Raw genomic sequence first — 13,644 nt, 5'->3', positions numbered from 1 at the left:
AAAAAAAAAAAAAAATCCTTCTTTTACTGAATCATATAAAACTATAGAATTCTATACTATAGCACCTATATAGAATGCTATAGTAAAATACTCCTTAGCACTATTCTTTCATTAAAAAAATAGAAATTTACTACACCTACAATAAAAAAATTTCTTAGATAAATCCGTACCTTAGCAACTAAGAAAAAAAAGTGAATCTTTCAAAGAGACATGCTTAGTATTCTGTAATCATTTATTGCCTTTATTACACATAATATACATATTGTGGTGGTTAATTTCTGAACACATTTTTAACAGATAAATCAATTATCAATCAGCAAAAAACATAAATTGGTTCTAATGCTGGCACAACATTTCTTTTCAAAGCCTTAAATTGTATCTAAACTTTTTTTATTTATTCCAGAACACGCAATCATAGGACATCCCCCGATGACTAGGCATTCTCTTTTTATGACTTCGAATAAACAAAAAGCGACGACAGATGTCGTAGCTCTACAATGTTCTTTTTATAATTATAATATAGTATCACAGGCCAAAAAACGATAAAGTCAACATGTAAGTCATAAACGCAGGCTTCGAAGTTGAAACCAAGTCTCTCAAATTCGATCACATGCGGCGGATAATTAAGAAGTCTGGTGGGAAAAATCTTTTTAAAGTGCAATTTTAGAATTCTGCACTTTTATAAATTTCTCTCTTAACCTTTTTTACGTCTAAACTAAGCGTAAGAGAATCAACTACTACATATATATGCCAACCCATAAATTATGTAGAAAATAGCTCTTTTATCCAACAGCTTCACATAGGTTGCTTTAGATAGCTTACAAGTTTTCCAACAATTTTTGACATTCAATATAAATTCTCTTCAAGTGTAAGTCTTCTGGGCAGAAACTGTAAGAGAGAAGACAAATATTAGACAACAAATTAAGATATTCTTTAAAATGCATAATATAATACAATGGCTTCGTGGACATTTGAAAAAGACGCTAAAATACGGAAGTAACATTTCATGGTAGTTGGTGTATTTTAAAATTCAATGAGTTCAGGTAAACCATTAAGTTTCAAAACCTGAAAAAAATACTTATAAATATCAGAATGCTGAGAAATCATAATAGGAAAATGTTGATAATATTTCTCACAGATGACACTCTGCGTAGTGATGCATTAATATTTAGATTCCAGCATTTATCTCGAAACCAGTAAGTCTCGGTTTGAAGTAAAAATTTAACATTAGGATAAAGCATGGATTACCACAACAATGCGCCAAACCCTCCATACTTAAATCAGGGGTCTGTTCAGACATTTTGTATAAGGTCCGTTTTCTGTAAAATTGCGAAAAATTATTCGTAAATTGTGAACATAAAATAAACGTTAAGTCACATTCTTTCAACCAGGGTCCGNAGTAACATTTCATGGTAGTTGGTGTATTTTAAAATTCAATGAGTTCAGGTAAACCATTAAGTTTCAAAACCTGAAAAAAATACTTATAAATATCAGAATGCTGAGAAATCATAATAGGAAAATGTTGATAATATTTCTCACAGATGATACTTTGCGTAGTGATGCATTAATATTTAGATTCCAGCATTTATCTCGAAACCAGTAAGTCTCGGTTTGAAGTAAAAATTTAACATTCGGATAAAGCATGTATTACCACAACAATGCGCCAAACTCTCCATACTTAAATCAGGGGTCTGTTCAGACATTTTGTAAAAGGTCCGTTTTCTGTAAAATTGTGAAAAATTATTCGTAATTTGTGAATGTAAAATAAACGTTAAGTCACATTCTTTCAACCAGGGTCCTGCTTTTATGAATTTGTGCAAATAGGGTTCGGTTATTGCAAAAAACTTTTTCAAGGAGTATTTAAATTGTAAATAGATACGAAATTATGCTCAGCACTGTCAAATTATAATTAAAAAAATTAAATTTTCAAAAATAAACAGTAATTGCTGCTTCTAAATTAGAGATGCAACATGCAAATATTTGGTATTTAGCCTATACTGCTGAACGCAGAATATTTATTTCGTACGAATAATGGAAGAAGTGTCTGAGGAAGACAAAACTTAATTCGTTTACATCCATCTTTCTTGTTTGCTGCCCTGGGACGGGTTTATTCGATTAACAAAACAATAATGAAGATATAAAAAATTTGTGAAGGGTTCGTTTTCATGAAAAGACAGTTTGTGAAGGGTCCGTTAACGGACCCAAATTTCTTCTAAACAGACCCCCGTTTAAATGCAACTGCTTGTGAAAAATAAACAAACATTAGCAAAATAATTCGTCATTACCGAGAACTTCCGATTAATAGAACCACATTTAGACTTAAAGAACTTATTCCAAATTAAGATCATCCATCTACTCGATAGAATAAATTAATGTTCCTGTATGCATCCTACAATAACGAGGGCTTAAACTTAAATTTTTGTCTTTTAACATTTTCTTCTGGTTACAAGACATTTAGGAACAACTCTCTTTGGACAAATCAGTTCCTTAGGAATCACGAGGTAAGAAAAAAAATTATGCAGGAAATAAAGACCTTCAGTTGCGAAAAGCAGCGAGCGCATCGAGAAAATGAAATACTATTGAAAATTATAACTACCAAAGATTATTCTCATGAACACTCATTTGAATAAAATTTTATTTTATATAAACACTCCAAACTAAAAGTTGTCACGGGAAAAGATAGTCGTGGCAGAACAATTAGATATAAAAGCAAATTTTACTGAACATCCAATTGTTTCTAGAAAGCAACAATTATGAGACGTTTATGTTTCAAGAAAGCAACAATGGCTTATTTCTAAAACTAGAATATTAGTTTAAATAGAAACTTACCACCATAAGGATCATAAATAGGATAACCAACTCCAACATGTGTGTGATGATGTGTGTGCAGGTGCCTCTGCGTAGGAGGAGAGCGGGAAGTATCCCTGGAGCCAGCAACATCTACCTTCGATGTAGGAGCAGCTGATTCACTGGAGGATCCCTTCCCACTTCCAGAAGTGGAAGTAGAAGGTGTCGGAGGAGCAGCACCAGAAGTCGGGGTAGGCGACATCATGGCGTGCTCCTGCAGTTCATGGATTTTATGTGTTGTGGTGTAATGCTGCGAAACCTGCTGCAACAAGTCCAAGGCTTTTGACGGTCCCGCCGGATGCAACTTGCCTGCAATAGCGTCAGGAGGATGTGGCGGTATTTCACAAGCTCCTGGAGTGACATATCGAATCTGTGGATGCACATATGGAGAGCTGCCATAATGCGGGGCCGAAACAATCATGGGATTTATCGCGCCACGGTACATGGCATGCGCAGGTTCAAAAGGCATGTGAGGGAAGTGAGGTGGAGGTGGTTGTAAGTAAGATGGATGAAGGTAGGCATACGAATTGGTGGGCGGTGGTGGCGGACCAGTCGTCTCCATCGTCGGTTTCTGTCCTTCAGATTCTACCTTTGGCTCTATCTTAATTTTGTCACCCTTTTTATCTTCCCGACTTGAGCTCTCCGATCTCTCGGAACTTTTACCACTCTCCTTCTTATTTGAACTACTATTCGATGATGATGAGCTCATATATTCTTTAGAGCTGCTGTGAGAAGAGTCTCTGTCTCGCATGCTACCTTTAGGACTAGAAGTGGAGTTCGAATGCGGATTTTTCACGTGATCGGACTTTGCAGGAGACACTACTGATGGTCGAGTATTGTCACCATAATGATTTGATTTTGCATGACTTGGTATGGAACTAGGAAGATCATCTTTGAGAGTTTTTAATGACGATGATGATGCATATGCTGTTGCCTGGAGATGGCCGTGAGATGACTGGATGGTTTGATGATGATGGGTGTGATGGTGGATACCAGGTTCCATTTTTTGCTGTTGCTGCTCAATGACCCGATCTTGGTACATGTAGTATCGTCGCATATCTTCTCTGTGTCTTTCATAAAGCATGGCCATTTCATATTGATTATGATTTAATTTATTTTTACTATTTTCCTCCATTTGATTCTTGAGATCAATATTTTCCTTCAAAATTTGGTGGTTTTCATTCTGTTTTTCCTTCAGAGCAGCGGCAGATGCTGAATTAGTGGGATCAATGCGAGCCTGAGCAGGTAAAGATGGCGGCCTGGTCTCAATCTCTCGAACATCCTGGTCTTTGTTTGTGACTAATGACATAGAGGAATGTTGAATTTTACTAGAATGTTCAACAATCAACCCACTTCCAGAGATCTTATCCATTCCGCTATTTCGGTCTTTACTGTCTCTGGATCGATCTCTTTCGTCTTTAATATTCGAATGATGAGATTTGCTTGAATGATGTGACTGATGTTGTGAATGATGCTGATGAGGATGGTGCTGCACTGACTGCTGATGATGTTGCATTTGTTGTTGCTGCTGCTGCTGGATTTGTTGCTGTTGGTGATGCTGTTCTTTGTAAAGTCTATGATGTTCATCAATATATTGCTTATACTGTTGCTTATAATGAGGATCTGAATCTAACATATGCATATGGTAAGAATTTTCAACAGCATATGGATAACCCTGAACATAACCATACGAGTAAGGATAATGTTGTTGCATTGGATACTCTTGTACAGGAACACCAGCTGCTGCTGGGGAGGAAGTGGATCCTTGAACACCATCATCTCTAATAAGTTTCTTATCAGAATCATGCTGCTCTAAGTGTTGACGTTCTCTAGATTCTCCACTAGGGTTGCTCCAAGGTCGATTATCTTTCACCCTATCTGGATCTATCTTTTTCACCATATCGTTCTTTTCGAGCATACTTTGTCCCTGAGATGATCCCGTAACAGCGTTCTGAGGTGAAACAGATGGCAACAGATATGGTGGATTGCTATAGTATGGATACATTGCCCCATAAGCACTTATATTAGTAGCAGGAGATTGAGCAGCATCTGGTGTCGTTTTACCCACTTTGTCCTCTTTCTCCTTACCAGCAGCTACTTCCGACTCGAGTACAGGAGCTGTGTCGTTTGCATCAGATATGTCAGAATAAGCAGGACTTTGTACATTTTCATTGATAGTATCTTCAGGAGGCGGCAAGTTCATATCTAGTGAAGTTTCAGGTAGTTTAGTTTGCGGTATTAAAGGAGACATGGTCATATGTGTAGGAGGATTAGGTACTGCTTCTAAACTTGGATATGATGTTAGTTCCAATGCCTCACATTCCTCCCCAGGATTTCCACCAATTTTGGAGGGAAGAAGAGGAAGGGAAGACATTTTCTTATCACGCTCTTTGTCTTTATCTTTACTTTTCTTTTTATGTTTACTTTTCTCTTTCTTTAAGCTTTCAAGTGCAGGGTTAACTGTCGTGGGTTCACCCAATATGGTTGGCTTTGGCTGTATAGGTTTAAGAGGTGAATTCAGAGGACTGTGGCTACCAACGTTCACACCAGGATGCGAACTTGGAAGATTTGAATTAAGTCCGATCATTTGAGTTGGAGCAGGTACAATCGGTCTGATCGGTGGGTTGGCCACAGGTGATTTAGGTTTAAATTTATCAGGTCTTTCTTGTTTTATCTTAGTCTTATCAATTAATGGAATAGATACAGAAGATGGAATTGTGCTTACAATAGAAGGAATTGTTGTGTAAGTAGAAGTAACAGTGGATGATAAGTTGCTTTTTGATGGTGAAAGAGACCTGGAACTACTGCAGACAACTGTTGAGGTGGCATGAGTGCATGTAGTTGTGCTGTTTGAACCTAAAATACCCTGACTGAAAATGACATGTGATGTTGGAATGTTCACACCAATACCTTGAAAATTGTCCACTGCATTGGAGGATTGAATCACAGATGTAGTAACAGCTGATACAGCTGGAGACATAGAAGGTCCACCAGGCAGAGACACAGATGTTGAAGTTAGTACAGGTGAGTTTGAAAGTGAAGTGGAATCTGGAGATGGATTGGAAATTGGTACAGGAAGCACAGGTGCAGGTACACTGTTATCTCCATCAGAGTTAATTACAGGTACATCCTGAGAAACACTGAGAGGAGAGGGTCTGGATACCATTTCAACCTTGGGTCCAGATTTTGAGTCACTGATAGCTACAGAAGCTAATGTCGATAAATCTGTACTTAAACTGTAGGGGTCACTTTCTGGAAGACCATTCGCACTGGATGAGGAAGACGATGCAGTCTCACCATTAAGTAGATTCTTCCCACCAGCTTGCACAGCAAAATCTGGAGTAGGACTTGTAGAAGCACTTTCTTGCATGCTTTCATCATTATCGGAGCTATTTGTGACATCTTTACTGTCCTCGGTAGTAGTATCGTCCATTTTGCTACTGTCCGAGCCGCTATGTGCATGCATTTGATGATATTTTAGTCCATTGATATGTTTGTACTTTTTACTGCAATTAGGTTGCGGACAAACAATTAAATTTGGAGAGGACGGCTGGGAAAGTTCCGCAGGAGCAGAAGAGGTAGGTGCTGCATTTTTTTGAGTCCGACTCCTTTTGGAAGATTTGGTATCTGCAGGAGGAGTACTAATTTCTAGATCAGCAGGTCGACCTTTTCTCTTGCTGCTCGGAGCGCCATTCTCACTTTTAGCAGGGCTATTTGGAACAGTGAACCCTGAATTAGCATTACTATTTAAAGTAGTTCTTCTGCCTTTCCCATTGCGTAATTTACTTTGTACACAGTTTCTAGCGTCAGCGAAGTTGTTTATTTCATTTGTATTGTTATTGCCACCTCTGCCACGTTTCCCACGTCCTTTAGCAGTTTTGGAATCGACATCACTCGTTGGAGATTCACAGAATCTAGGAGGTGCCCAATCATGCTTTGTAGCATCTAGCAAAGTTCCCACATACGTCTTTCCTCTCCAAGTTACATTTACAACTAGAACACCTATTAAAAGAAGAAGAAACCATTTAGTAAATGCAATTTAAAAACTTATTAAAATGTACATTAATTGGTTGTGTAAGTACCTCCTTCTGTTTCTTGCCACACAATTCCCTCTAACATGACACTAGTACCAGGTTCACATGGACCCAAACAATCTGGCTCAGTTATCGTTCCAACAGACGTGCATGATGTGCAAGTGCTAGTGTCCTTCATTTCAGGGGGAATTGGAGAATCTTCGTTTTCCATCTAAAAACAAAAGTATTGAAATCTTAAATACAATAGAATTAAAATTTTAAATACAAATACTACATTAGTTTAAATGGCACTCCTCGCGATTGTTCTCTTTATTATATATTTTATTAAGGTTTTTTCTGTATGTTTTATCGATGGGAAAAATAGCGTTAGAACTTTAGCCAATGTAACATTAAAAATTCAGCCACGACGTACTATACACGTCAGTAGGCAATTATTACGACAATAAAAAAAGATAGTCTTGTCGTAGTTGGTATCACAGAAATAGGAAAGATGTTCGAATTTCTATAAGGCACAAATATTTAAAGCCTCGCAGTGTGTTGCAGTCGACTGCTTTAGTTAAGAGCAATTGGATACCTGAAAGGGACGTCATTGTAGGGAAATCGCGACATTTGCCGATAAAGAAGGCATTTGTCGAAGTGGGAATTGCTTAGCGCAAGTGGTATACGTAAACCACTTAAAAACAAAGCAAAAATCTTAAGATAAATAAATGTATAATACAATCTTAGGGGGAAAAATACACAACTTTATTGGTTTAATTTTGTCAGAAAGGATCAGTTAAAATTCTAAAATAACGTCAGCAATATTTCTTCCACTCTAATTAGGTGACAACAATGTATTTTACGTTTAAAAAAACACAGCCAAGTAAACATCAATATATTAATAGAATTTTTTAAAAAAAAAAAGGTTAGGAGGAAAGAATTTTCTCAAGTAGAGATACAAATTATTAAACTTGCACAATATTAAGACTGACAACTGATTAGATGGTTAACCTTAACCCCTTCATTCAGAATAAATACTGATCAACCATCATTATTCTCCCCAAAAGGACTTTTTTTTTTCTTTTTTAAATTCGCTAAAAACAGTAACAAATGTAGTAATCGAAGTTAGTCCAGAATCAAAAAAATTGCACCACTACACCACAACTGATTTTTATCATGCGCATGAGACATGAATAAGACAGGAAACTGAAAATGAGGATTCATGCTAATTTGAAATGGTGCATTTATCTACATTAGAATTTTATGTGTTCAATGGCAATTTCTGAGCCTATATAATGACTACTTATGATGATTATACTCGAGAATGTTCAAACGTGGTACGCAGATTGGAATCGAAAAAAATCTCAGGAGAAAAAGATTGTCTAGAATTCTCTAGTAAATTCTTAATATTTTTGAATTTAGATTTAAAACTTAGTTGTGAAAATAAACTAAAAACTGCTTTTATACATTTTCCAGTTAATTTTAATACAGTGTGTAAAAAACGGACCACCCTGGATAGCTTTTGATCTAATGATCGGATCTTAACGTTCCATGACTCACTCTTAATGACAATAGAAGGTGACATCAAATATGTTAATTAGCGCAAACGATATTTGAAGTTATGAAATCAGACAGAGAAATGTACTTTCTCTGAATAAACATACCTTTTTTTTCTGATGGATTCAAACTTCTGACCTCCAAAATATAGGAGGTAGCAGCAATTTAGGAAATAGGGCCCCCATACTTTGGTCTGCGTACTTATGCGTATTTTGTCATATCTCGAGAACTTTTCAAGCGAATTGAAAACTTTTTGCACACAAATATAAAACTCGTTTATCTAAAGATAATTTTACGCAAAAAATAATTTTTACTAAGTATTTATTATTTTATTTAATAATAAATACTTAGGATTTAAAATTTTCATTTTTTTAAAATTTTTTTTTTTCACGACAGACGTCATATATTGGTTAAATAAAAATAAAAAACTGGGATAATCACAAAATCTTAATGCATGAGTTATAATATATTTAAAACCGTCAATTAAATTATATACACACAATTTAATGACGTATGAGCAAATATATTAATTTCCAATCGACATCTCCAATTCGACAATCATCATATTAAAAATTGAAATAACTTACACTTAATATTCACATTTTCTTTGCTTTATTTCATTAGAGCTTTCAGCTTCAAGAAATTTATAAATAGATTTCACGAAATCAAAAACTTAAGATATTACTTTAACTTAACTTCAATGCGCAACATTTAAACTTCAATTATGAAACTTTCAGAATTTTTTTTTATATACATATCGTTAAAACGGACTGACTCTTCGGAATTTTTTGTTGTTGTTGAAAAATAAAAACAAACACATATTTTTATAATTTTAATTAAAAACCTATACGTGGTTTTGTGTCCTCCCACATAAAACAGGACCCTAACAAAATGAACCCCATTGTACAGTTATTATAAGTTCAGAAAATTATAAGTAAATTTTTCACAAAAGAACTTTCACAAACTTACAAAAACGTGATCATATTTCATCAAAATCGCAAATAAGAAGATAGTCTTCCCCCCCCCCCACCAAATTAAGAGTTGATCTCACCCAATTTCACGAAAACAGGACCGTTCATCAAAAAAAAAAGTTTGAACTCCGATGAAAAAACTGCATATTAGTTAAGAATCCTTAAAAGAGTGTGAACAACTTTATCTTAGTGATCAATTATCAAATACAGCCCAAAATCCACTAATGAAAAGAATATTTGATTTTATTTAACTGATGCATAACCTGACAGATTTAAATTTAAAAAAAAAGCTTTAAATCATTTAAATGGACAAGAGTAGCAATTTATGTACACAGCTAACAGATTTATTCGATAGCTTGCAGCTATGCATCAGGTCTTAAGACGTCAGTATTTTATTAATGAATTTAATGTGCAACATACCGAATTAACAAACAAGTGATCAAAAAGAAGTATGCTTTGGATAATGGTTTTTGAGTACTCGGATTCAAACATTTACAGAAATTTAGCTTACTTCATAAGAAAAACTGCCGAAAAAAAGCTGTGTATGACAAAATAGAAGTTCATACAGTCAAACCTCGTTAACCTGAAATTGAAAGGGAACAGGGGTTCACGTTACCAGTTCAGATTTTTTTTCTTTTTCTTTTAGATGAAAATCGTACAACAAACATTTTCTACATCTGTTACCTATTTGAGTTCTCTAATCTTAAATTTCTATTATGAACGGGTAAATTAATATAAAATTAATAACTTCTATTCGTTTAATAGTAAATACAGCCGATTACTTAAAAAAATTAAAGTTATAAAGGAAGAAAAATTCCAATAAATCAGACGAAATTCAAAATGTACTTATTTGGCAATTTTTTTTTTAAATTTGTAGAAGCAAATAAAAAAATTACTGAAAGGTAACTAACTAATAGGAATAAATTGATTTATTGCACAAATTAGAGAGGATTACTAAACAAAATAATCGGCATTGTCGCCAGCCAACACGGATACAAAAAATCCAGTAGATTTTATGAATTTCATGATAATTGTTGAAAAATACACTTAATATTTGACACAGAGAATTTTATAGTCATCAAAAACAAAGGATAATTGCAATATTTTCCAGTTTTGATTTCACATTAAATGATCTTGAAATGTTATGTATTATGTTAATTCATAATTTTGAATAGCAATAGACATTTAATTCATCAAAGATACTTAATTGAATTTTATAAATGAGGCCCGCTTCCTTATGTATTAGTGACACTTATTGAAGTATTCAAGAAAGCAATAATCTGCACAAAAATTCAATTTCATTAGGGATTTTTTTCAGGAAACTTACTCAATTTTAGGGAATTTCCTAAAATATACAAAAACCAGGAGAAACTGACAAAATCCAGTAGAGTTGGCAGCTATGAATCGGTAATAGTTGCCTTTTTTGGTTTCCTAATCGCCCATGCATTTCAAAAGTTCAACTTATCAACTGTACCCAAAAAATGATTCGAATTTTGAATTAGAATTACAAAATAATGAACCGTTTTAATTGCTTCGTATGCAGATTAAAACTATACATATGCATGTAGAGTACAAAAGGGCTTATGTTGTTTTCTATAATGCCCCTCGTCCTCAACAGATTCAAGTCATGCAACTCTTTCATTTTTTTCTTCCTTCCAATGCCCACCTGTGTTAACATCCGTCAATTCAGGTATATACAGGGCGATTTTGTTGGCCTCTCTTTCAGGGGCACCATATTAGGTGGGGGCAACGTCGCTCCCACAGTGAGGACAGATCCATGCCTTGCCCGGGATTCGAACCCAGAACCTTTCTGATGCAAGCACAGTTCCCTGCCCCCTACACAGGCCGGTCGGCCTTTCAGTTAATTCACTGCTGTAATGTTGCAATTATCAACACTAAAATAAAGTACCATTAAAAAAAAGCCTTCTCTTATAGAAATAAAACTTAATGATTTTACCCGTCAGAGGGGAAATAAATTTTCTGATCATATTAAAAGTACTTTGTGTATACAATTTGACGGGGAATAATCGAAAATCAGCTCACGTTAACGAGGTTTTAACTTGTAAGTATTAAGGAAGGAAACTTACCTCTCCATTCCTTTCCGGAGGTTCTATTTTAATTTTCTTCATAGGAGGGGAAGACGGTGAGTCTTCTTGCTTGACGGACAAAGGACATGACTGGGAAATAGGACTAGGTGTGAACTTATTCTCCAACTTTAAAGTCAAATTCGGCATTGGCGGAGAACTAGCCGCGCTAGCTGGCAAGTTCAGGGGAGGTTGAGACACCCCTTCAGGTGCACAGTTGCTAGCGGGGGAGTTCGCAACACTTGTACCAGAAGCACGAGGTACACTAGGTGAAGCCACCGACGTGGATGGCAGAGGAGACGAACTAGAACACAGGGACGGTGGGGCAGGACTTGACAAACTTACACCACTGTTGGTAATTTTTAGAGGTGACATAACACCGAGCACTCCGTTCACTTCTGCAGCAGCAGGTACAGAAGTCGACGCACTGCTACGGACGTTAGCATTATTTTTGTCCCGATTCTTTTCTTTCTTTTCCCTGTGACTACCAGTCCGGCCTTTGCTAGAAGAATGTTTTGATTTAGGAGTTTCTGTACTGTTAGCGGGTGAATTGGACGCAGAAGCATTTGTCGATGTATTGCCACTATTTGTAGAATTCGCACTATCAGAAAGTTGATGAGACGAAGCTGGTGCAGATTTAATGTCAGATTGCACTATTTCGTGCTTCGCCTCAGAGTATTTGCTACCGACAGTCTTACGTTTAATTTTCATTTTTAAACCCTTGTCCACGGTGGCCTGGTGCTCAAAGGTTCCAGATCCTTGTGTGCCAGTGCCGCCGTTGTTTCCAGACGCAGTTACGCCAGTGCCAGTAGAACCGCCAGCTCCACTACCTACACTGCGCGGAGATTTGGAATTTGACATGCCGGATGCCAAATTGCTAGGAGGTTGCAGCTGTGATCCCAGAAAATTGAAAGTGGTCGCAGAGCCAGATGTAGAGTTCGGTGTCTCAATGATGCTTGTAGTGTTGTTCCCGGGACTTTGGACTGTGCCGTTGTGATGGTGGTGATGATGATGCGGGGCGATACCCGTGCCGTTTCGTTCGTTAGTCTTCTCAATGTCCGCGTCTAAATCGATGATTAGGTCTCCGATGCCCAACTCCCACTCGTTGTCATCGTCAAAATTGGTGACTGCACTCCCGTCGTTGGCCGAAGAGGTGGTCTTCAACTCGCACTTGATGCTACTGCCCACCGGGTTGTTGTTTGCAGCAGAGCTGAGCCTCGTGGTTTCGGATAGTGCCACCTTTCCACGGTGGCCATCCAGCGAGTTGTCTTTCATTGGACTCCGTTGTCACACCACCACAAACAAGGAGTGCACATTCCCAAATACTCGGACTAGTCTTTAACAACTCCAACTCGGCTAAAGAATTGGCAGACAAGCTTCTTCTTTATCTGCAAAAGATTAAAAAAAATCCTGATATTACATGAAAGTAAACAAAATTAAATTCGTCACTATCAGTAAAAAAAAAATGATGTTTAGCAAATAAACTGTGGAATGAAATTTTGAAACACAAAGTTTTCATTTATTATTCTCCACTCATGGGTCAAACCGAGTTAAACATTCTACTCTTGTAACTTACGTGGGTTGGCGCAACTTGATCTAGCATTTTTATCTTGTAACTAATGTGTCCAGCCGTATGCGACATAACAAAGTTGTCGAATCACTTAAGAGGATGATCATTAGCAAATCGCAAAACGAAGAAAAACAGTTTTGAAATATCTTGATTCTATTTATTCACTCGCACTGAACAATAAGGACTCGAAAGTCAAAACTGTTAGTTTGCTTATAATATAAAGTGCCTCTATTTAAATCAATAGTTCATTTACTTCGATTCCAGTATTTCGCTATTTTGTAATGTTCTGTATAAATATATGATACATGTAAATTAATGTAGATTTTAAAAATTGAAATGGGCGAATGTTTATAATTATTTGTAGAAATCTAATAAGCTAGTCGGGCGCTCTTTGAATTAAAATTTCAAGGTGCAAATTTAGGAGTATGGCACATTTTGAACTAAGTACTTTAACAGTAATAGTAAAATATTCACGAATATTAAATTACAATAACTGTCAACTAACAAAAAATTGACAAACAACTTTTTTGTTACCTATGTAACAAAAAAGTTTTAATGGTAAGTTACTGATAACAAAAAAAATGATGATGCTATTTACAATG

At 36.1% G+C, this 13,644-nt stretch overlaps 1 protein-coding gene across 1 annotated transcript in view; it reads right to left on the bottom strand.

Moving 5' to 3' along the window:
• Positions 1-214: 214 nt before the first annotated feature.
• LOC107439811 (zinc finger protein 608) overlaps positions 215-13,644 on the bottom strand; it is a 62,321-nt gene continuing 48,891 nt past the window's right edge. Inside the window, exons 2-5 of the mRNA XM_016052522.3 lie at positions 11,476-12,860; positions 6,930-7,092; positions 2,830-6,849; positions 215-888 (exon numbers count right to left, since the gene is read on the bottom strand). Of these exons, the coding sequence (XP_015908008.2) occupies positions 863-888; positions 2,830-6,849; positions 6,930-7,092; positions 11,476-12,747 (5,481 nt within the window). The 5' untranslated portion in view covers positions 12,748-12,860 and the 3' untranslated portion in view covers positions 215-862. The remainder of the gene's footprint in view (positions 889-2,829; positions 6,850-6,929; positions 7,093-11,475; positions 12,861-13,644) is intronic.

This window comes from Parasteatoda tepidariorum, chromosome 7 (assembly GCF_043381705.1).
Source record: "Parasteatoda tepidariorum isolate YZ-2023 chromosome 7, CAS_Ptep_4.0, whole genome shotgun sequence".
In the NCBI taxonomy this organism is placed as follows: Eukaryota; Metazoa; Arthropoda; class Arachnida; order Araneae; family Theridiidae; genus Parasteatoda; species Parasteatoda tepidariorum.
The sequence above is the reverse complement of the archived record's forward strand: the minus strand, read 5'-3'. Positions and strand labels throughout refer to the sequence as shown.